Raw genomic sequence first — 22,886 nt, 5'->3', positions numbered from 1 at the left:
TTGGGCCTGAGCATACCAAGGTCTCTTTATCTTGAACAAACATGGAATGTGAATGCTTGTATATTATATAGATTTATTCAAATATTGATTTCCCGTCTTTCTCACATCAACAGGAAATCATATTGATGGAAATTGATCACTTTGCTCTTAAAGATATTTTGAGGTTGTAGAGAAATGCTGTCCACCCTATATTTTGATTACCGTGATTGCTCTCTGTCCATGTCCAGCTACAAACTGGTAGCTGCAAAATAGAAGAGCTTGAAGAAAGGAGCCTCATAGCACAGAGGGCTCAAGTTCTTAGTTATGCTAATGGTACTGGTCAAAGCAGGACAACGGCTTACTACCTCACGCTGCCAGCTCACCCCTAAAAGGGACCGAGACTACTGAGAGCCAAAAGGCTAAAAAGTAAAAGTCTTCCTTTGGGGGCAGGAAAATGCAAATGACTCTCAGGTGGGTTGGACTCCCCAGGATAGAATGTAAACTCTCAAGACATAAGGAAGAAGGCTTTGTAAACGAAACTTTGCAAACTAAAAGAAATCTCCCCTAAGGCAGAAAGAATGGAAGGCAAACACATTACCTATGAGAATGAAAATTGTTGATGGTGTGATTTATGATTGCTACAGTATCCTAGATGTGCATGGCATTTTATGGAACAACAACGCCCCAATACAACCCACCCCCATGAGTTCAATCTAAACTTTAACACAAGGATAGAGAAGGGAGGGAGATGGAATATGTTGTGATGCGAGCAGGGGAAATCATTCCATCTTAGGATGGACTGGTATTTATGGAGATGTGCTATTGAGATGGAGACAGCCAAGCTAGGAAAGGTCATCACAGTTCAGGATCAATATGATTTCACATCCTGGAGTGAAAATCCTGAATCCCTCTGTTGTATGTAGTGTTATCCCATTGGACCGCTACATTCTGTTAGGTTCCAGGAACTGAGGCTCCAGAGGCCAGATGGCCCAATGCACCTCCAATGCACCTCTAATGTACCTGGAGACGAGGACCATTGAAAAAAGGCTGTTCACTCATGGTTGGTGTGTGATACATGAGATATGTGAGGTGTATGGTGGGTGAGAGTGGGAGAGCACCTTCCTCGCATGTACCCATTTTATCCAGCCCATAATGAGGGGTAGAGGATGGGGGAGAAAGCAAATGCCAGGTAAGCAACCGATGCCCGACTAACCGGGCGGAGGGTTTACGGCGGCCAGCCCGGAGGCTGGGACGGGCGCGGCCGGTTCCTTCCTTCCCCTGGTGTGCTCTGCTTTCGGGGCGGCCAATCAGTTTAAATCTTGGCTGCCCAATCGCAGGCAGCCGGGGAGGAGCTGCCGGGGGGCGGGGCCAGCCACCGGACCTGAGAAGCAAAGTTCTCCCTCTGGTCCAGCAGCTCTGCATTTAAACAAGAGCCGGCCCCACTCCCCCTCACTCTGCTTTTTGACGCGATCGAGGCAGAAGGAAGCAGAACAGCAGCGGAGCAGCGGCGAGCGGCAGAGATGACAGGACTTTGGGCGAGCTGCGAGACGACGGACGGGGAGGTCGGAGCAGTCTCTCTCCAATGGTCTCGTCGATCGGCTCCCTGACTCGGGCAAGGCCAAGTCGGGTGGGAGCGCCGCGGCCAGAGGCTTGGGTCTAGCTGAGCCCAAGCCTTGGCATGGTGAAGAGATGAGCGAAGAGCAGCAGGGAGCCTTCATGGCCACGTGCTACTCAGGAGGGCAAGCTCCATCCCGGGCACAGGATCAGCCCGGCCTCAGTGCGGCACAGGCTGCACCGCGGGCTTCTACCCCCCCCTACTCTCTCTCCTTTACCTTCTCCAGGCAGCTGCCATAGTATGGCGCCTGCTCGGAGCTCCAGGGGAGCCGGACCCTGGGCTGGGAAGCACAGCTCAGGGCAAGCTCCATCGGGCAGAGCTAGGGCTGCCCAGCCCTCGCAGCAAAAGCGAGTGGGCAGTAACAGACCCACATCAAGCAAGCCAGCCACCAAGGCAAAGCCTTCCAAGGGGCAGACAGGGAGGGCCAAGCAGGCTGGAAGGGTACAGCAGAGGGCAATGCCTGGGCAACCTGTCTCCCCCCCCGCAAGGCAACTGGGAAAGGCAGTAAGGGGCAAGGGGCGGGTGCCAGGGCCAAGCCAGCAGTGCAGCACAGCACAGGGGGACGGGGCGCGGGGCGTGGTAACCCTGGCCCACCCCCCAGTTCCCTCCAGGACATCAGTAAGGCCTTAGAGCTGCTCACTGCCTGGGTGGAGCAGCTGGGGAGCTCTGGGCACGAATGGGCTTCATCCCCCTCGGAGCCCATTGGGGGCCAGAAGAGGCCAGTCGGCCGGAGGGCCAGCAAGGGAAGCCGGGCCGCTCGGTTGCCAAGCTCCAGCTCCAGCAGCCCCAGTGGTGAGTGGCTGCCTGCTCCTAAGAGGAGGAGGACCAGCAGAAGGAAGACTCGGAGGCACAGACACCAGGAGGAATCAGACAGCGGGGGATCCTCAGGTGAGTCCTCCTCTTCCGACGAGGAGGTTCCTGGGGAGAATTATTGGGTAACTGCCGCCTCTGTCCCAGGCCTCCCGAGGTGGGCTCGGCGCAGGAGGGAGGGAACCGCCATAAGTGGTGACGTGTGGCTGTTTGGGATGAGGGGCAGGAGCAGGCCCCTCCTCTCCCTAACTTATTTACTGACGATGAGGACCCTCCCGGAATCCATCTGGCCCGCAAGATCAGAGAATGGATTCTAGATGGATATTATGTGGATGTCTTTTCCTTCCTCAGGCCCGAGGCCGAGGATGGGAGGAGCGGCCCTCCCTCCAGGAAGGATAAGCACGGGGCTAAGAAAGCGGTGGCCAAGCGCACGTTTAACAACTGGTTGGAAGGGTTTAACGTTTATATGGGGGTGGTTCAGGTGGCCTACCCCGACAGGGGTAGTTTCAAGATAGCAATGACATCTTTCTCTGTTTAGTGTTATTTTTCTTAGATTCTGTATCTGTGTGGATAGTAAAAGAAAGCTTGTGTAGTGCTTAAAGATAAAAGACTGCACTCATTCCATCCATTAGCTTGGTAGTGCCCGCGATACCAAAGAGCCTGGCTTGATGTTTCTCCTGGCATCAAACAGAGCAGAGAGGGTGACCAAAGAGGTAGTACCAGCTGAAGAGGAGAAAGTGCACCCCAAATTCACAGGGAATTGGACTACTGAGAGGGATTCCCACAGACAACAATGGGTTTTGCTCGGACAATTACCCCTGTGCTCTGGGCAGGGTTGTGACTTGCTGTCTTGCTGGTTTGTTCCAGGTGCTGGGGGAGTGAGTGGCCTGAGAAGGCCTGGGGTGGAATTCTTACAGAGGCAACTGTCAAGGGGCCACGGGATGCAATTGGTTTAATTACAAAGACTTTGGCTTAGTTTCTGTGGGAAGGGGAACTCAGGGGTTCTGTCAACTGTTTAGCAGAAACTGTGCATTTCAAGGAGGACCTGGAAGGAGGAAAGGCTGTGCCACACAACGACATCTTTTGAAGAAGCAGAGTTGATCTTGTGTTCCAACTTGCTAGAAGGTAACCTTATGATATGCCACTGAATTTACATTACAGATTCTTTGAAACGAACTACGAGCACACCCTGGCTATCTTGTTCGCCATTAGTGAGATCAATGAGAATCCCAGACTCTTACCTAACATCACTCTGGGCTACAACATCTATGAAAATTACCAAAGTGCAAGGATAGCTTCTGAGACTACCGTAGACCTCCTTTGTACCGGGCTACATCACTTGGCTTTCCCCAACTATTTGTGTGGAAAGCAGGAGGAGCCACTGGCGGTCCTTCAGGGTGGCGATGACCAGGTCTTCTTTCAGATGGCCACTGTGCTGAGCATCTACAAAATTCCTCAGGTATGAGTGGGCTGGGAGAGGAGGCAGGGCAAGCCCAGGAGGACCCAACTTCTGTTGCAACTGCTGTCTCTTCAGGAGGGTGACATTGGGGTCAGTGGGAGAATGCATGGACACACCTATGTTCTGTTTGTGCACGCGTGCATGCACATGCATTCCTCATGCATACATGGAACTGCTTCCTACTGAGTCAGCCCATTGGTCTATCAATATCATTTTTAATTAGGAGTTTTATATAGAGAAAATGACAGTAACAGCAATCCAACTACACAAAAAATAGTCAAAGTAGCAACTAATAAACAAAAAAAAAATGTGGGGCTCCAGTGGGGCTCCAGTGGGGAGCCCCAGTATGAAACGTGGGGATCACTCTGATGAAGTGGGCTTTGACTCAGGAACGCCTATATCCTGGAAAGTTTTGTTAGTATTTAAGGTGATACTGAACTCAAACTTTGTTCATCAATATGAAAGAAATAGGAAGTAGGACTTAAAACAAAATCCCCTACATTTCCAGTACAAATTGAACACATGAAGCTGTTTTATAGCAAGTCAGTCCTTTACAGTCCATCAAAGCCCATTCGGGTTCTGTCAGTGCAGCCCAATGCCCAACTCCAAAGGTTTTACACTGGGGTGACTGGCCTATCTGGAAATACCCAGGCCCAGTGCAGAATTAGGGGGCAGCAGGGGTGTCTCATGGCAGGGTGTGGTTTGGCTCTCTGAGCCCCTTCATCCCTAAACACATCCTGAGTAGCTTTATAATCCTACCATATCTAAGCCAAGCCATATTGGTGACAACTCAGTTCTTATCCTGGTGCACCTGCCCAGAGGCCATGGTGGTGGGAAAGCCAGGCAAGGTGGCGCATCCCTTCAGAGGCTGCAGAGGTGAGAAGGCCAGGCAAGGCAGTGTGTCCCTCCAAAGGCCACAGTGGCGGCAGGGAGGCCCGGCATGGTGCACCTCTTCTGTTTGCTAGCGCCCATTGCATTTTTTCATGCAACGGGCTTTGTTGCTAGTTTATTTCATATTCTCAAAATGGCATGGCTAATGGAATCATAGAATCAATGAATTATAGAGTTGGAAGGGATCTCCAGGGTCATCTTGTCCACCCCCTGCACAATGCAGGAAATTCACAACTACCTCCCCCTCACACCCCCAGTGATCCCTGCTCCATTCCCAGAAGATGGTAAAACACCTCCAGGATCCCTAGCCAAACTGGCCTGGAGAAAATTGCTTCCTGACCCCAAAGTGGCATCACCCTGAGTGTATAAGAAGGAGCCATGAGAACTAAGCACTGATGTAACCCTTCCTGCGCTCCCGCTCATGATCTGCCTAGGTTCACAGAATCAGCATTGTTGTCAGATGACCATCTAGCCTTTGCTTAAAAACCTCCAAAGAAGGAAAGCCAACCACCTCCCAAGGAAGCCTGTTCCATTGAGAGATCGCTCTGTCAGGAAGTTCTTCCTAATGTTTAGCCGAAAAATCTTTTGATTTAATTTCAACTCATTCGTTCTGGTCTGACCTTCTGGGGCAGTGGAAAACAACCCCGTGCCATCCTCTATATGGCAGCCCTTCAAGTACTTGATGGTTATCATATCACCTCTCAGTTGGCTCCTCTCCAGGCTAAGCATTCCAAGCTCCTTCAATCTTTCCTTATAAGACTTGGTGTCCAGACGCTTCAGCATCTGTGTTGCCTTCTGGACATGTTACAGTTTGTCTATATCTTTCTTTAAAAATAGTGCCCAAAACTGAACAAAGGATTCCAAATGAGGTCTAACCAGAGCAGAGTAAAACGATACCATCACTTTGTGCGATCTGGACACTACTATTGATACAGCCCAAATTCACATTTGCCTTTTTAGCTACCACCTCACACTGCTGACTCATGTTTACTGTATGTTTAACTAAAACCCAGGGGTCATTTCCTAGAAAAAGAACTGCAGGCACTCATTAGCATATCTCATTAGCATATGCCACACCCCCTGACATCGCCGGAAGTGTATCAGAAGGCACCATCCACCCCTCAGGCCCCTTTCCCCAAAAATCTCCAGATATTTCCTTAAAGCAGAATGAACTCAAAGCAGCTTACCCTCCTCTGGAGAGCCAGCCCTGCTTGCACGCATGCACGCACTCACTCACTCTCTCTCTCTCACACACACAAGTCACAAATGAAAATAAAGCAGCACAATGAATTCTAAGCAGCTTATGTTCCTTTGCAGACCAGCCCCACTCGGCTTGCACTCATTCACTCATTTTCTCTCCCTCCTTTTCTCCCACAAGTCACAAATGAAAATAAAGCAAGCAGAGCAGAATGAATTCTAAGCAGCTTACGGTCCTTTGGAGCCCAGCCCCACCCAGCTTGCACTCACTCACTCATTTTCTCTCCCTCCTTCTCTCCCACAAGTCACAAATGGAAGTAAAGCAGCAGAGCCTGCTGCTAAAGACGAGAACAGCCAGGAGGAAAAGGAATCACGTGGGTGGGGCCAAAACCCACGTGACCTCTTTTCAGAGCTACCGGAACACTGTTCCGGCGCTTTCCGCCTCCAAATAAGCCCTGCTAAAACCCCTAGATCCTTTTCACCCATACTATTGCCAAGACAAGTCTCCTCCATTCTATAATTATGCTTTTGATTTTTCCTACCTAAATGCAGAACTTTGCATAACTTTGTATTAAATAGCCTCCAATAAAGGCTTTACTTGCTTCCCAAACCACTCTCAGATTCGTGCCCTTATTTAAATTATTTTCAAAAAAACTTTTAATTTCCTTTTACAGTCTTTAATAATTATTTCATTTTGTAACAATAATTCATTTAATCTCCATCTAAAAAGATCAGCTTTCCTTTTATAAGTCATAGTTGCTGGGTTGTAGTCTGAAAACATCTTTGGTAGAATCCCTACTTTAGATATCTTAGCTATCTCTTGTAGTCAAAATCATATCTATTCTTGAAAAAGATCTACATCTTTCTAAAAATTTTGTATATTCTCTTACGTTAACATTTTTCTGTCTCCACAAATCAACCAATGCCAGATTGTCCAATAAATCAAAAATATTCTTCGGTAGTTTGCCCTGGAGAATTTTGATATTTTTCTCAGAAAGCCTGTCCATTAGTGGAGAAATCATTCCATTCCGATCTCCCATCAAACACCAACTTACATATGGTAAATCTATTAAAGTCTCCATAAATCTTTTATAAAACCCAGCTTTGTCTTGAGGCATAGATTCCCACAACCATAGTCTTAATCTCACAACCTCTAAACTGACAGATCTTTCATGATCATCACTCAACACCAAATTGGGTTTTAAATGAGATTTAATATATAAAAAACTCCATTCCTCTTCCTGATGTCTGCTGAAATAAATTCCTCACCAAACTTTTTATAGACCAAATATTTTATATCTTTTTTCTGATATGAGTCTTTTGTAAGCAAATAATATCCGGTTTTAAATCTTTTCAAATAGTGAAATATTTTTTCTCTTTTGAGGAGCATTTGTTCCATGAATATTTCAAATTAACCTTTATAATATATATTGTGATCAAAAATTTTAAAATTCTCCTTTTTGAAAAGAAAAATATGGGGAAAAACAAGAACAAGAAATAAAAAAAGAATTTTTCTTTCTTTCCAAAATTAATACCTGTAGCATCCAATTCAGAGTCATACTTTCTCAAATCTTATAGCTGGTCTTGTGTAAGTTCTGTTGGACTTTCCATCTCCTCCAAATGTCTTTTCAATCTTTCTAGGAAAATTGTCACCTTTTGGATTGAATTCAGTCTGAATCTTCATTTTTTAAATGTAAAAATCACACTTTCTGGGGTATCCCACAGAAAAGCATTCTTTTTCTGCCTTAATTTGTCAGTCAAAAATGCATAGTCTTTTCTCTTTCACAAAAGTAAAATTCAGATTTATTTCAAAACAACTATCAATTTTTAATTTTGTTGAAGAACCTGCTCCCTTATATTCCTTCTTACAAAATGAACCAATGTATCCCTTGGAACTTTTCTTGTTTTGTCAAACTTAGAGTTAATTCTATACACTTTGTCAACTTCTGATTCCATATCTTTCTGATCACAATCTAAAAGATTTGCCAAGGCTAGAACAATCTTTTCTTTTCTTGATATCTTCTTTTCTTGATATCTTCACCAGGCATCTCTGGAATGGCTCTAAATCTCAAGCCAAACTCCCTTTCTCTCAATTCCAATGAGGCCAGATTATCTACTTGTCTATCCATCTCTCCGTCCAAAAAATCAGTTTTATTCTCTAGAACCATCAATTTGACTTAATTTCTCCAGACATTTGCTTCATAGATTTTTTCCAATTTCACCTTTCAAGTCATCTTTAACTTGTAAAATTCTTTCATCCATTTTTCTTTCAAAATCTTCCATTTCTTCCCAAGATCTTTCCCCAAATCTTCCATCTAAGGTCCCATTTGTTCAAACCATTTCTGAATCAAATCCATTGAAGCCAGTTTTTCAGCAGATATATCTACTGATCCTCTTCTGCCTGGGTTCTTTCTGGTATTTACCATTATTAGATAGAAACTGAAAACAGATCTGCAATCTTAAAGCAACCATGCATGTAGTTTTGCTTTCCAGAGCTTTATAACTTGTCATCATAACAACAGAGATCTCAGTCTGCCAATTTTTCTTACTTTTGTTGTATAGAACCTTCCAATTACTGGCAGTCCTTTAAAGTAAACAGGAAACAATCCCATGGCCATCCGTTCTTTTTAGCTGGCAACATTTCCACAGACGCACTTTCATCACAAATAAAATTAAACTTAAAAGTTCTTTGAAAAAAGGTATTGTCCCCTTTTCCACTGCAAAAGCCTTTTATTCTTTTTAAACTTTTTTAGTTATTAATCTATAAATCATTCAGATAACTTTTTATAATTCCAGAAAGAAGGCTTGTCTCACCATAAGCAGTTGTGTCTTTGTCTTGGAGAAAATCTCTCTTTGTGCATTAGATTCCCATAGAAATGAGGGTGGGTGAGCTTAATATCCTTTTACAGCTTCAACCACAGCTCCAAGCTTAGATGAATATCCCAAGACTCCAGGTCGCTCAACCCAGGAGTTAAATTGCAAAAGCCTTCATCACTGCAATAAATCTCCACCAGGAGCAACCTTGAGAAATACACTTAGGTAATCTCCCTGTCTGTCTTTTAATCAAGTAAGATAAGCCAACAGGAACCTCTCTCCTGCCAGTAATTAAGCTGTATTGTCTCTTTGTACTCAGAGGAGATGTCCGCTCACCATTTCCCTCACCAGAAGCCCAGTATTCTCTCCTCTGACAGGCAATGGCTCTCCAGTGAGCCTAGTCTGTTTCACATTACCCATTGTTTGACCCATTTAAATGGCTATGCCAGTGATTGAACCTGAGACTTGCCTGCAAGCATTTTAGCACTAAATACATGAATATGTCTTCTACTGAGTCAGACCCTTATTCTATCAAGGGCAGTCTTGTCTACTTTGACAGCCAAAAACTTTCCAGGGTCTTAGACCTTTCACAGACTATATGGTACTTTACCACTCTGCCTCATGGCATACAGTGGTAAGTAGAGATGGAACACAAACTGAAATACGAACCAAAGTTTGTCACAAACTGGGCTGGTTCATGGTTCGTGAACCAGCAGTTTGTCAGATCCCATTTTTGATGAACCTGGATGAACTTTAGGCTGGTTTGTTTGGTTCGTTTTCGGTTTGTCACTGCAGACAGCCTGGCACCAATAAATCAGTTTCCTAGGCACCTGGAGACGGGCTTGGATTGAGCCTCGACAAGCAGCTAATTCAGGGTTTAAATGCCCCTTTCCCTGCTGCTGCATGCAGGCTGTTCTGCTTTCCATGTTTGCAGGAGAGTGTGTGTATGCACTCTCTCTCTCTCTCTCTTTTTTTTAAAGGCAAGAAAGTGTTGCAACATTTCCAAAGGGCTGTGCAAAACGCTTGGTTTTTATTCCCTTTGGCAAAGCCTGAAACATGCCTGGGGGGGAGGGAAAAGCAGCTATTAAATTCTTTCCTGGCTTTTAAACCCAGGAGGAAAGTGCAGTAATGGTTCAATGTTGCCATTTTGCTATGTTACAATGTTTCAACACTTTCTTGCCTTTAAAAAAAACAGAGAGTGTGTGTATACCCCAAAGGAGGAAGGGAAACCAGCCATTTAGCCCTTTCCTGGCTTTTAAAGCCAGCAGGGAATAAGCAAAGTCCTGTAAACATGGGAAGAAGAACAGTTGGCATTTAAACCCCGAATCAGCTGCTTGTCGGGGATCTTCCTGATTCAAGCCAGTGGGGTGAAATGCCCCTTTCCGTGCGGCTTCACAGCCGTACGGAAAGGGGCATTTAAACCCCATGAACCACGAACCGGTTCACCAACTAAAGCAAGTTTGTGAAAGTTCATGGTTTGTGGTTCGTGAAATGGGACGAACCACAAAATGATGGTTCATTTTTTCCAGTTCATGCCCACCTCTAGTGATAAGCTGCAGTACTGCAGTCCAAGCTGTGCTCATGACCTGAGTTCGATCCTGGCAGAAGCCGGGTTTAAGTAGCCAACTCAAGGTTGGCTCAACCATCCATCCTTCTGAGGTCAGTAAAATGAGTATCCAGTTTCCTGGGGATAAAGTGTAGATGACTGGGGAAGGCAATGGCAAACCACCCTGTAAAAAGTCTGCCAAGAAAACATCATGATGCAATGTCCCCCCATGAGTCAGTAATGACTCAATGCTTCTACAGGGGACTACCTTTACCTATGATACTTTAAAGTGAGGTTGAACCTGTGACCTTCTGCCAGTAAAGCAGATTCTCTGCCACTGACCCCTCCCCAAAATAGTACATTTATTGCATGCATGCATATGTGCCATCAAGTCACAATCAGCTTATGGAGACCCCAGCAAGGAAATTTCATGGCAGGTAAGACGTAGGGGTGGTTTGCAATTATCTTCCTCTGCAGAGTCTTCCACGCCAGTCACCCCTCCAAATACTAACCCTGCTTAGCTTCCAAGATATGAAGACACTGGGCTATATCATGCCACCTTCCCTTAGTACACTTGTGGAAAGTGAATTTAATGGATTAAGATATTTTATGTGACTTCCCTATTTTCATGTAACTGAACTGTATTTTTACTGTTATATACTGCAGCAAACACTAAGGCAAAAGACATATGAGTGTATGCCAGTGACTGTGAAATGCTTGTTACTGTAGTCTGAAGAAGGGCAATCCACCTGTGTGTATTGGGGTGGCTCATAGATAGTCAGATGCACCTGTAGTACTATGCATAGACTGATAAGAGAAATCTCCTTTTGAATTAAACATGCCAGAGGTAGAGGTGGAGCAAAACAGAAAAGAAGCCACCTGGGAGTGGGAGAACCAGGGAACATAGCTTCAACTGCATTCCGAAGGAGGGGGATTGCTCCCCTCCCACATTATCTAAAAGAATAATCTCTAAAGCACAAGGTTGCTGAAGTGACATTTAGATGCCAAAGGACAGGAAATAATGTGACCTTTATGAAAGAGAAAGTGTGAGAAAGATAGAAGATGTTCTAAAGTGCTAAGCAATACTAACACAAGAAGATAATCCTTGATAAGATATTGAGAAGTATGCATATTGTAATGATGTCTAGAATTGTTCTACCAATGTGAGACTGTTAGACCATTTGGGGTGGTCATTTACTTGACCGATGCAGTTTCAAGGTTGTGACTTATATAACTTATGCTAATTAATCTAAGGGTATAAATGCTTGTACTGTAGCATCATAGCTCCGAAGAATGTATCAGTTCAAGGAGCCTTTATCCTGGTAACGGTATTGTTCTTCCTTTGCTTATGAGCAAATAAAAGGCCTATGTTTCTTCTTTACCAATTGAGCTAAAACAAGATAAGGTACTAAATATGCACAACACACTCATTATCTGCTTAAAAAGAATCAACCCCCTTTGCCCAAACATGTTGATCTTTGGACTCATCTACCCCTTTATCCATAAATTACTTTTTAATGTACACACACACATGGCTTCCTTATACCAAGTCTGACCCTATCACAATCAGTCTTGTCTGCTCCGACTTGCAGCAGCTTTCGTGGGTCTCAGCTGGAGGTCTTTCCTGTCACCTACTACCTAATTATTTTAACTGGAGACGCCAGAGATTGAGCCTGAGACCCAATGCCAGCCCTGCATTTTATGCTTGCAAATTTTGGAACATTATATTTTTTTCTTCACTAGCTGACCTATGGTTTGGTGCACCATGCTGGAAGCGATAAAACTCAGTTCCCTTTTTCATACTGGATGAGCCCGAATGAAGAGTCCCAGTACATGGGAATAGTCAAGCTGCTCTCGTATTTCAGATGGACATGGGTCGGCCTCGTGGCCCCAGCTGATGAAGATGGAGATTTGTTTGTAAATACCTGGCGGACAGTGCTCACCAGGAGCGGGAGTTGCATTGCTTTCACATGGAGGATTTTTACAATGATGACTCTCCGCTCGAGCACTGCATATCACTCAAATCAAAATATCTGGGAAGAATTCACAAAGGAGAAAGTCAATGTGTTCATTTATTATGGGGACCCTCATTCCATGTTAGTTTTGCCTTTCATACTGGAACAATTGGTTATAAAAACAGGTAACCCTGCAGGGAAGGTCTGGATCACAACCACCCTGTGGGGCTTCACCTTGAGCACATCCTTTGTCCACTGGGATGTCAGATACTTCCACGGCGCCTTGTCCTTTGTGATCAGAACGACGGACAGGTTAAACCTCCAGGAACTTTCCTTGCTTCGAGAAAAATATCCCCTTAGACAAGTTTGGTCAGATATATTTCACTGCTACAGTTCTGTATCATACAGCACGCCAGTCCCAAGATGGTCACGGAAAACTTGGAACAGATGCATAGAAAAGGGCTCCCCCCCAGCTTGGCTTGAAAAAGAGATCTTTGCAGAGAGCTACATTGTTCATAATGCTGTCTATATTGTGGCACATGCCTTACACAGGAGGCTTTCTTCTAGATATAACCATATAATGGCTAGGGACAGACCGGAATATCACAATATACAGCCGTGGCAGGTAAGACAGGTTTCCGTTATATTACAAGTGCAAGGAATTATTCTACTGAGGCGCCATTTGCCTCCAGTATATATCTTTAATTAGTATTTACTGAATATATTTTTATCCTGCCTAAGTTGCCAAGGGAATTGATTGCAGGTGCCAGACTGTCTGCCTTGATGAACAGCAACAAACAGCAACGAATGAGGCTTGCAACAACCACCTGTTCGTTTAGAATGGGGCCTCACCAACAGCTTGTTCGCGAACAGCAGATTGGGCTGTTCATGGGGTTTTTTTTAGTTCATATTGCCATTCATGCCCATCTCTAGTCCTGACGGTCATGTAGCTATCCAAAGGACCTGAAAGATGCCACAATGTGCTGGACTACATGTCCAGGATCTTCAATGAACCAACACCATCCCAGCCAACAACCCAAACGGGATATCTTTCCTATATGAGGTTTGCGGGGTCTTGAGGCGTCAGTGCCATCACACATGAAGTGTGTGGGACCATGAAGGGATCGCAACACTCTTCCCTCTGGCTCTAACTGCTATTGCTCTTAACAAACTCTTTTAAAAATGGAATGGAGAAGAATGTGGTACCTAAAGCGTTTCCCTGACTCTGGTCTTGGAATTCTCATTTCAGCTTCATCCTTTTCTGAGAAACATCTACTGTAACACGACAACCATAAAGAATGTGCATTTTAACGAGGATGGGGAATTAGTTGCTGACTATGATATTCTGAATTTGGTTGTCTTTCCTAATGGCTCTGCCGTGAGAGTGAAAGTTGGGGGTCTTGAAATCCAGGCTCCCTCAGGCCCAGAGCTGAACATTCAGGAGAATGGCATTGTCTGGCCCAGATTGTTTAACCAGGTGAGACATTTATTTGCTTTTTATGACAATTTTGTACATTTCTGCTTCGGGAGTAGGAGCATTTGGATAGTGCTTTCAGTGTTCACAGTGCTTGGCACCCACCAGCACAGAAATGGCTTGCCTGGCCAGGGTGGGAGGCTAAACTCAGCTGGCTTTTGTCCTGGCTCCAACAGGGCTCTTCCTATGAAAGGTTTGTGTGACTCACTTGAGCACCAGAGTCACATCTGTACTATTTGGTTTGGTTGGAGGAACAGAGGAGACCTTTGTGAGAACAGTGATGTGTAGGGATGTGCAAGGGGAAAAATCCAGTTGATCTGGAACTGGGGGTCAGGGATATCTGTGAGACCGCCTTTCCCATATGTGCCCCAGAGGATGCTCCAATCAGGAGCAGGGCTTTTTTTGAGCTGGAACACCCCGGAACTGTGTTCTGGCAGCTCTTTTAAATACCCACGTGACTGGTGACATGTGAGTATTTTTAAAATGGCCTATTTTGGCTGTTTTGGACCCAGATTGAGCCTAAAACAGCCTGGATCAGGCCCCTGCTAGGCAGGGGAGGGTTCCCCCACCCAGCACTGGGGGATCCCAGCCATTTCAGCCCCTATCTGGGCCCTGGCCCAAAATGGCCAGGATTGGGGGCAAAACGGCCAGGATCAAGGCTGAAACAGCCAGAATCGGGCCAGAGTTGAGTGGGGGAGAGTTCCCTCACCTGGCACCAGCTCAATTCAGGCCATTTCAGCCCTTATCCAAGCCATTTGGCCTTTTAGGGCCCAAAACGGCCCAAATCAGGGCCAAAACAGACAGGATACGATGGTGCTGGGAGGGGAAAGGTTCCCCCACTCAGCAGCAACCTGCACGATGATGCACAACAACGCGCAATGTTTTGGATTGCAGAGGGCCGTCTGGAATCGGCCCTGATCTAGACCGTTTCTCCCCCAATCCAGGCCGTTTTGGTGTCGTTTCGGCCCTTTTGGGCCCATTTAAGGCCCAAAATGGCCCGGATTGAGGCCAAAATGGTCAGGATGGGGCCGGTGCCAGGTGTGGGAGGGTTCCCATTTTAAGCCCCTTTTGGCCATTTTGAGCCCAATTTGGGCCTCAAATGGCCATGATCGGGCCTGAAATGGCCAGGATTCAGCCTCTGCTGGGTGGGGGAGTGCTCTTCCTTGTGGCAGCTGCCCAATCCTGACCATTTTGGGCCCCTTTGTCCATTTTGGGCCCAATTCTGGGCCAAAATCAGCAGGATCAGGCCCAAAATGGCCAGGATCGGGCCACTGCCCGGCAGGGGAGTGCTCTCCCATGTGGCAGCAGCCCGTTCCAGGCCGATCCAAGCCATTTCTGACCCATTTTGACCTAATTTGGGCCCAGAACAGCCTGGATTGGCCCCTAAATGGCCAGGTTTGGGCTGCTGCCCCGAGGGGGAGTTTTCTCCCATGTGGCTACAGCCTGTTCCATGCTGATCAAGGCCATTTTGGGCCCATATTGGCCCAATTTGGGCCCCAAATGGCCCAGATCTGGCCACTGCCGGGCGGGGGAGTGTTCCCCCGTGGTGAAGCAGCCTGTTCCAGGCCAAATCAGAACCCCCCTATAGAGCACAGGAGTGCTCCCAGGGCAACCACGCCTGTGTGATGACATCACTTCCCAGAAGTGACATCATCATGCAGTTCCAGGAATGCGCAGGCACTGTGCACACACACATGTTGAGGCGCACCACCTCCTCCCAGGAGTTGCCACAGGTGAGAGTTTCCCCACCTATTTCCCCAGAAAAAAAGCCCTGCCCAGGAGAGAAACATCTATTGGTGGTCCCTGGCCCCAAGGAGGCCCACCTGACCTCAACCAAGGCCAGGGCATTTTGTGTCCTGGCTCCAGCCTGGTGGAACTCTCTGTCTACTGAGACCAGGGCCTGGCAGAATTTGTTATCATTTTGCCAGGCCTGTAAGACAGAGATATTCCACCAGGCATATGGTAGTGGTAGGGCTTGGCCTCTGCTGGCCAAAAAAATGGAGAAGATTATAAAACCTGAATCCCTCCCTGCTAGGGCTGTCCACCACCTTATCTTGTTGAGTTGTGCTTGCTGCCTATCGATTGCCGCCATCTGATTGTAATTAGCGTAAATTCTGTGAGTGAGTTTCTTTTTTAAATTCTCTTTTAAATTGATTTATGGTTTTAATTGCATAAATTAATTCTAATATGTTTTTAAACTGTTGTAATCTGCACTGAGCCCTTCGTGAAGAGAGCAGAATAGAAATCTAAAGTAAATAAAATAAATAATTTTTTAAAAAAAACAACCGGTATCCAGGTAAGATTCTTTAGAGAATCCCAAATGGGGAAAATTATCTGTGAAGCTGGGAGGAGAGATCATTTTTCAAAAAAACTCCACCAAACCTGCTGGGAAGCTACTCCTTCCTGTCCACTAAAGACCTCCCAACTTTCAGCTAGATTGGACCACTGAACAAGCTACCCCCCATTATTCTCCATTGTTTCATAAGGGAGAAACATTTCCAAGGTTTATAGTAAAGGGAAAGCTTAAGCGAAGTCACTCTCTGGCCAAAAGCTAGTTCCAAACGTAAATCGCATGCCCATGTAAGCTAAACCAACAAAGCCCGATAAAACCAAAGTCAAGGAGGCTCAATATCAAACCAGAGAATCCTAATATTAAGCCACAGAACCTCAAAATAAGAGAAATACCAACCTGAACAGAAGCCGGGGAGGGGGGGGTGAGGGTTAGGGGTGTGCAATTCGGCATTCCGAATGCCGAAAAAAAGCCGAAATTACCTCTTTCGGCTTCTTTCGGGGTACCCGAAACGTTTCGGGGGCAGCCGAAACGTTTCAGGTATCTGAAAGAAAGAAAGCCGAAACGTTTCGGCATTTTCGGCTTTCTCTCGGCATTCGAGAATCGCCATTTTGATTTTGCTAGGCGTTTGCCTTAGCAAGCGCCTAGCAAAATCCTGCTGGAAGCAAAGGCTTCCTGCAGGCTCAAAGAAGAGGGGAGGGGGGGAGAAGGAGTGAATCACTCACTCCTTCGTCACCCCCCACCCCTTTTGCAAAGGAGGGAAGGGAATCCTGCTTTGCCTTGCAAATGCAAGGTGCAAGCATTGCATTGCACTTTGCATTTGCAAAGCAGCAGAGATGTGTCTCCCCCTTAGAAGAGGGGAGGGGGGAGAAGGAGTGAATCACTCACTCCTTCGTCACCCCCCACCCCTCTTGCTACACTAAGTTTTTTCTAACTTTTTTTTTTAAAAAAAATTAAGATTCTCGGATGTGCAGTTAATTCTGTTGTTCTTTTGCGTGGGCGACAGTTATTGTGTGTGTTGTGATTTGTTGACCCATATTGCACTTTGAAAGTGACAAAATAAAGTTTTTTCTAACTTTTTTTAAAAAATTTTTTTTTAAGATTCTCTGATGTGTAGTTAATTCTGTTGTTCTTTTGTGTGGGCAACAGTTATTGTGTATGTTGTGATTTGTTGACCCATATTGCACTTTGAAAGTGACAAAATAAAGTTTTTTTGTAACTTGAATCATTGTGTGTCTGTGTTTCCTTCTTTGATGCGACGTTGGTTCCCATCATTGGGAACAATGGGGCAGGCTAGGCAGCCTTCTCTGTAGGTGGGGGGGTGTCAGGGGGTGGTTGTGTGTCAGGTGCTCTTTCCCAGGGATAAGTTGGCACTCAGGAGTGTGCCCACCATTGTGGCACCCCTGGGCTGTGCGGAATTGCCCTGGGAAAGAGATTTTAGGAGTTCTCAAAGGGGGAGGGCTGGCCAGCCTGTCCCTGGGGTTATGGTGGGTGTGGGGCAGCTGGGGGTGGATTTGGGTCTGTGAGGGGCTAATGTGGGGATTTGGGTCTGTGTTTGGCAGATGGGGGGGAATTGGGTTTGTATGGGGCAGTAGGGGGTGGACTTTGGGGGCTGAGAGCACCTACTTGGGGAGGCCATGAAATGCCCCCCCAAGGGGGAGCAGGCTGAGCCTTGGTGGGGGGTGGGAGGAAGGGTGGGAGAAGGGCCCCAGAGGGTTGGGGCATTTTGCATGCAAAATGCCACCCTTGGCAAAGGAAGCCTGCCTCTTCATTTTCCCCCCATTGGAAATACTGAAGAAGAAGATGAGGATAGGGGGACCTGGTTTGGGGGGCCATAACATGGCCCCCCAAAGTCCAATCCGTCTGAAACTTGGGGGGTTGTTAGAGAGGGGTTAGAGGAAGGTCCCCACCAATTTTGGCTTGATTCGGTGGGAAAATGCCTCCCCCAGGCATCCGGAAAGACGCGGAGGCATTTTCCCACTGAAAACAGCCGAATCCCGAACCCCGAAAGCCGAAAAAAAGCCGAAAGCCGAAACAGCTGGCCGTTTCGGCTTTCGGCTTAGACGGAAGAGATTCTCTTTTCGGCTAAAGCCGAAACGAGAATCCCGAAAATTTTTCTGCTGCACACCCCTAGTGAGGGTCTCTGGAGCCTCAGAATGTAAAACATTGCCGGAAGTGCCTTGAAGGGCTCTTTTGGAGCTTGGGCAGGGGCGGAGGGGTGGGACGGGTATCCACTCTGCCTGCTGCCTCCTCCCCCACCCCACCATCCTGATCCTACTCTCCTGCTGCAGCACAGAGCTTGTCTGCATTTGTGCCGCTGCCCTCTCACGTATGCTGCTGCCAATCACTCGGTGATTTTCTGCCTCTGTTTCCACTGCCTGTGGTGCCTGCCTATGGCCAAATAATCTAGCCCAGCAGAGTTTGGTTACCTAGATCCAGAATCTCTTATGTGAGCCTAATCAACTTTTTGCTTTCTCTGTACCATGTAGACACAACCTAGATCGGTATGCACCAAGAGCTGCCTGCCTGGATATAGCAAGATGGTTCCAGAAGGACAGCAGATTTGCTGCTATGATTGTGTACCATGTAGAGGAGGGACAATTTCCACACAGACAGGTACAAAAATATGGTGAACTTAGGAGGTTAGGCAGAGATCTAGCTAGGAAAGTCTGATGATAGATTTTGGTTAAAGTTCTACAAAAATAAATACTGATTTGAGACCAACAAAGGCTGTCGAGTCTGTATGCATACACAGGAAATTTCTGCACACATGCCCCCCCCAAGCCCCCCAGCTCCCGGTTTGGGCCCCAGGGGACCTGGGAATGCTTTGCACACTCCTGATAAACTAACTCACTCACCACTCCCAGCCTCCAACTCTCAGCCCTCAAAGCCTAGCTGGCTAAAATTGCCCTTGTCAGAGCTTAACTCTTCCCCAGAACTGACCTTCTATTGGCTGCTGTCATTGGCTTCTGTGTTGCTGGGATACATTTCTCAACTCAGTGTCACACACCAATAGTGGATTGGCAGATGACTGTTCAACATACACATACCCGACAATAAAGTTTGCTTTGTGCCCTTGGTTGGGTTGCTCTCCCTCCCAGCCTAGCCCACTTAACTGGCTTGTTGGGAGGAAAAACACAAAGGAAGAGAGAGTCATTTGTTTGTTTAGAAATTGTTTAATTTTTAAAGAAAATTTTTATGCCTCCCTTTTCATGACCTTCTGGAAGTAGTTTACCAAAACAAATCAAAACCATTTGAAAACTTAAAACCCAAAACAAAACAAGACTGTTGCTTTGAGCATGTTGGGAAAAGAGAGGAAGGAAACTGAGACAGTATGATGAACAAAATTAAGAGGCATTTTCTATCAATTAAAAGAGGATACAGAAAAATATGGGGGAATAATATTATAGCAAGCAAAAATGCATCTAAGAAGGAAGTAACAAATTACGTGATTTTTTTTTTAGATTCAAATCGTTGTGAGGAGTGTCCAATAGATCAGTCTTCAAATGAGGACAAGGATCAATGTGTTCCCAAGAGGATCGTATTTTTTTCCTACGAAGAACCTCTGGGGATCGTCATGGCTTTCTTTGCACTACTCTTGTCCCTGACCACAAGCGTTGTTTTAGGAATCTTCCTTAAATTCCTGGAAACTCCACTTGTCAAGGCGAACAACCGAGATCTCTCCTACATTCTTCTCATCTCCCTCCTGTTCTCCTTTCTGTCCTCCTTCCTCTTCATGGGTCAGCCTGGGAAGGTGACCTGCCTCCTCCGACAGACTGCCTTCAGCATCATCTTCTCTGTTGCCATCTCCTCCTTATTGGCCAAAACTATCACGGTGGTGGTGGCCTTCATGGCCACAAAGCCAGGGAACACGATGAGGAAATGGCTGGGGAAGAGCTTGGCAAACTCCACTGTCATGACCTGCTCTGGCCTTCAAGTGGCCATTTGCAGTGTCTGGCTGGGAATCTCTCCCCCCTTCCCAGACTCCGACATGCACTCCCAGCCTGGACAGATCACACTGCAGTGCAACGAAGGGTCTGTCGCCATGTTTTATACGGCCCTGGGCTACATGGGCTTCCTGGCTGCTGTCTGTTTCACAGTGGCTTTCCTGGCCAGGAAGCTGCCTGGTTCGTTCAATGAAGCCAAGCTGATCACCTTCAGCATGCTGGTCTTCTGTAGCGTCTGGGTGTCCTTTGTGCCCACGTACCTGAGCACGAAAGGGAAATACATGGTAGCCGTGCAGATCTTCTCCATCCTGGCCTCCAGTGCTGGCTTGTTGGGCTGCATCTTCCTTCCCAAATGCTACATCATTGTACTGAGGCCTGGTCTGAACACAAAGGAGCATCTTATGATGAAAAAGAGAGAAAAAGTGTGACTCTGAAAGGCATTATTTAGAGAATATTCCCCTGGTCAGTTTCTCAAAATCACCGTATATCCTTCCCTATCTTTCTGGTGTTAGATCCTGGCTTGTATACGAGCTATCACTACTGATGGCATCAATCCACTGATTTAAGACAGAGCAACGTGATATTAATATGTTGTAACAGTTAAGACTTTTATCTGGGAGACCTGAGTTCAAATGTGTACTCTGCTGTGAAGCATGCAGGCACCAATGGAGGAGACCTTGGAATGGGATAGATAGATAAATAAATAAATAGGCATATGACCAGCTAGTTTGATGTGGATATTATTTGAATTTCCCCCACTCTCCATCTCTTCTGGGTGAACTGAAACCCAGATCAAGTGATCAAACAAGTTTCCTTTTCATGCATGTATTCCAGTGGGTTGAAAGCTGCCACTTGTGAGGTAACCTGTGCTTGTTGTTGACAATCTGGAGACAAAATGTCTTGCCACTTTAGCAGAGGCTTAGCGGGAAGTTCTTTATCAAGCGATAGTATTTACCTCTGTGCTATGAAATACTACCATTACCCATTTACACACAACTGCCCGTTTCCTCTGAGCATCGGCCTCATTGGTAAACAAGTCAGAAGGTTGGTAAAGGATATACTCCACCTCCCTTTCTGTGTTGCCACAGCCTTCCAGCATGTAAACCATTATTTCCATTGCAAACAGTAAGTGACAAAATGTCTTTTACCACAGGATTAGTACCAAAGTTTACGCCCATGAAGGTAACCGTTAGGTTTCCACTCTATACAGAATCAGAGTTCTAAAAGTGTTATCCGTGAGTTTTGCATGAAATTGTCTTCTTGGCGCAATTTCACGCAAGAAAACGCTGTCTGCCAGGAGTTTTGCTCAATGTTCTGGAGGCCTGTAAGATGTGTGAAAATGGCCATTGATTGTATGTTATATGACAAGAAAGATTTTTTCCCCTTCAGAGGAGGGTCTTCTCCCTTTATTGTTACTGGTTTTGCACCAAAGGAGCCCTCATATTGTTAGTTTTATTCTAAACTAGCATCAAAGCCAGTTGTGTGAAAAAATGCAATGGGCTCTAGCAAACGGTTGGGAGGGATGCGCTGCGCTGGGCCTCCTTGCCACCTCCGCGGGAGTATTGTAATGCTCTTCTATAGCATTATGATGCAGCCACATTGGAATACTGTGTACAATTCTAGTTGCCTTATCTCAGAGAAGTCGTTGTAGTGCTGGAAAGTGTGCCAAAAATCATCCCCAATTATCAAGAGATGGGAGCGCTTTTCCCAAGAGGAAAGGCTAAAGAGATTAGCAAGGCAATCCTGAATACTTACCGTTCTAAGTCCACCTTAGAAACATGTGACTCTCTTTAGGATGGTATTATAGTTTTGGTGGCTGATTATCAGGGCTCATTTCGAGGGGGAACGCGCAGGAATGCAGTTCCAACAGTTCCCCAAAGAGGTCACATGTCAGGTGGACCTGCCCACCTGACTCTTGGCCATTTGAGGCCCATTTTGTCCTGGATTGGGCCTCTGACAGGTGGTGGATCACTCTCCTGTTTAGCAGTGGCTCAATCCTGACCATTTGGGGCCCCTTTTCGGCCATGAATGGCCAGGATTGGGTCCAAAACAGCCAGGATAGGTGATGTCAGGGTGTGTGGCATAAGCAAATCAGTATCGCCAACGACACATTTCTAGTGATGTCAAGGGGCATGGCATATGCTAATGAGTTATGCTAATGAGTTGTGCTGATGAGTTCCTCCAGCTCTTTTTCTACAAAATGACCCCTGCTGATTATGCCCATTACACCAATCGATCAGCTGCTCCATTCATATCCAGGCTGAATTCAAGTTCTTTATAGGTGAGAAGTCCCTCATAGCGTAGGACTCGTACTTACTTCTCCCAGTATGCTTTGCTGCAGCAGTTTCACTCCTCTGAGCAAAGCCGCCTGCCGGTACCACCCTGCAACTGGGTTAGAGCAACAACTCCCCACACCTGCGCATTCCCCGATGTGGCTCTCACCTGATGGAACGGCCTGCCTGAGGAGCTAAGGAAGTCTCCCACACGTCTATTATTGTGCAGGATGCATACAATGGAAGTGTTCAGGGGGGCACTTTTTACAAACAGAACAGAGTTGCGGTAAAATACAGTTGGTCAGGAGGGCACTTTTTACGAAGGAAATAGGGTTGGAGTTAGTGGCTATGAAATTTTAGGCAGTTTTCACCGCTTTGTCCATTGTATACATGATACTGTTTTATGGCATTGCTCTCTAATTTTACTGGCCAACTTTGTTGCATTGTAGGTTATATTATATTGTTTAAGTGGATTGTTCTCTAATGTTGTGATCTGATTTTATTCCATTCTTATTGCATTGTTTCAATATAATCCGCCTTACCATATTGCTCTTATTTTTAAAAACAATATATATTTCAGGATAAGTCTTGAAACAGAATGTATTTAAATTTCATTTTAATCCAAAAAAAAAAAGA

The 22,886-nt window shown here is 46.0% G+C and overlaps 1 protein-coding gene across 1 annotated transcript; it reads left to right on the top strand.

Annotated features, from left to right (window-relative positions):
- The first annotated feature begins 1,145 nt into the window (after nt 1–1,145).
- On the top strand, nt 1,146–20,405 carry LOC129327798 (vomeronasal type-2 receptor 26-like). Its single transcript, XM_054976553.1, has 7 exons — nt 1,146–1,168; nt 1,459–1,606; nt 1,821–1,987; nt 3,566–3,863; nt 13,516–13,743; nt 18,520–18,646; nt 19,495–20,405. Exons 1-7 carry the CDS (start codon nt 1,146–1,148, stop codon nt 20,403–20,405), a joined length of 1,902 nt encoding a protein of 633 aa, XP_054832528.1.
- The last annotated feature ends 2,481 nt before the right edge of the window (nt 20,406–22,886 follow it).

This window comes from Eublepharis macularius, chromosome 4, assembly GCF_028583425.1.
Source record: "Eublepharis macularius isolate TG4126 chromosome 4, MPM_Emac_v1.0, whole genome shotgun sequence".
Classification (NCBI taxonomy): Eukaryota; Metazoa; Chordata; class Lepidosauria; order Squamata; family Eublepharidae; genus Eublepharis; species Eublepharis macularius.
Note: the sequence above shows the minus strand (reverse complement) of the source record. Positions and strands in the feature narration are given on the sequence as shown.

What these genes read in the sequence shown, in the direction of transcription:
- LOC129327798 (XM_054976553.1), top strand. Translation starts at nt 1,146, where the DNA reads ATGGGGGAGAAAGCAAATGCCAG. An exon ending in CTCGGGCAAGGCCAAGTCGG is followed by an intron (nt 1,607 to 1,820) that starts GTGGGAGCGCCG and finishes TACCTTCTCCAG; the next exon opens with GCAGCTGCCATAGTATGGCG. An exon ending in GGCCCAGATTGTTTAACCAG is followed by an intron (nt 13,744 to 18,519) that starts GTGAGACATTTA and finishes TGTACCATGTAG; the next exon opens with ACACAACCTAGATCGGTATG.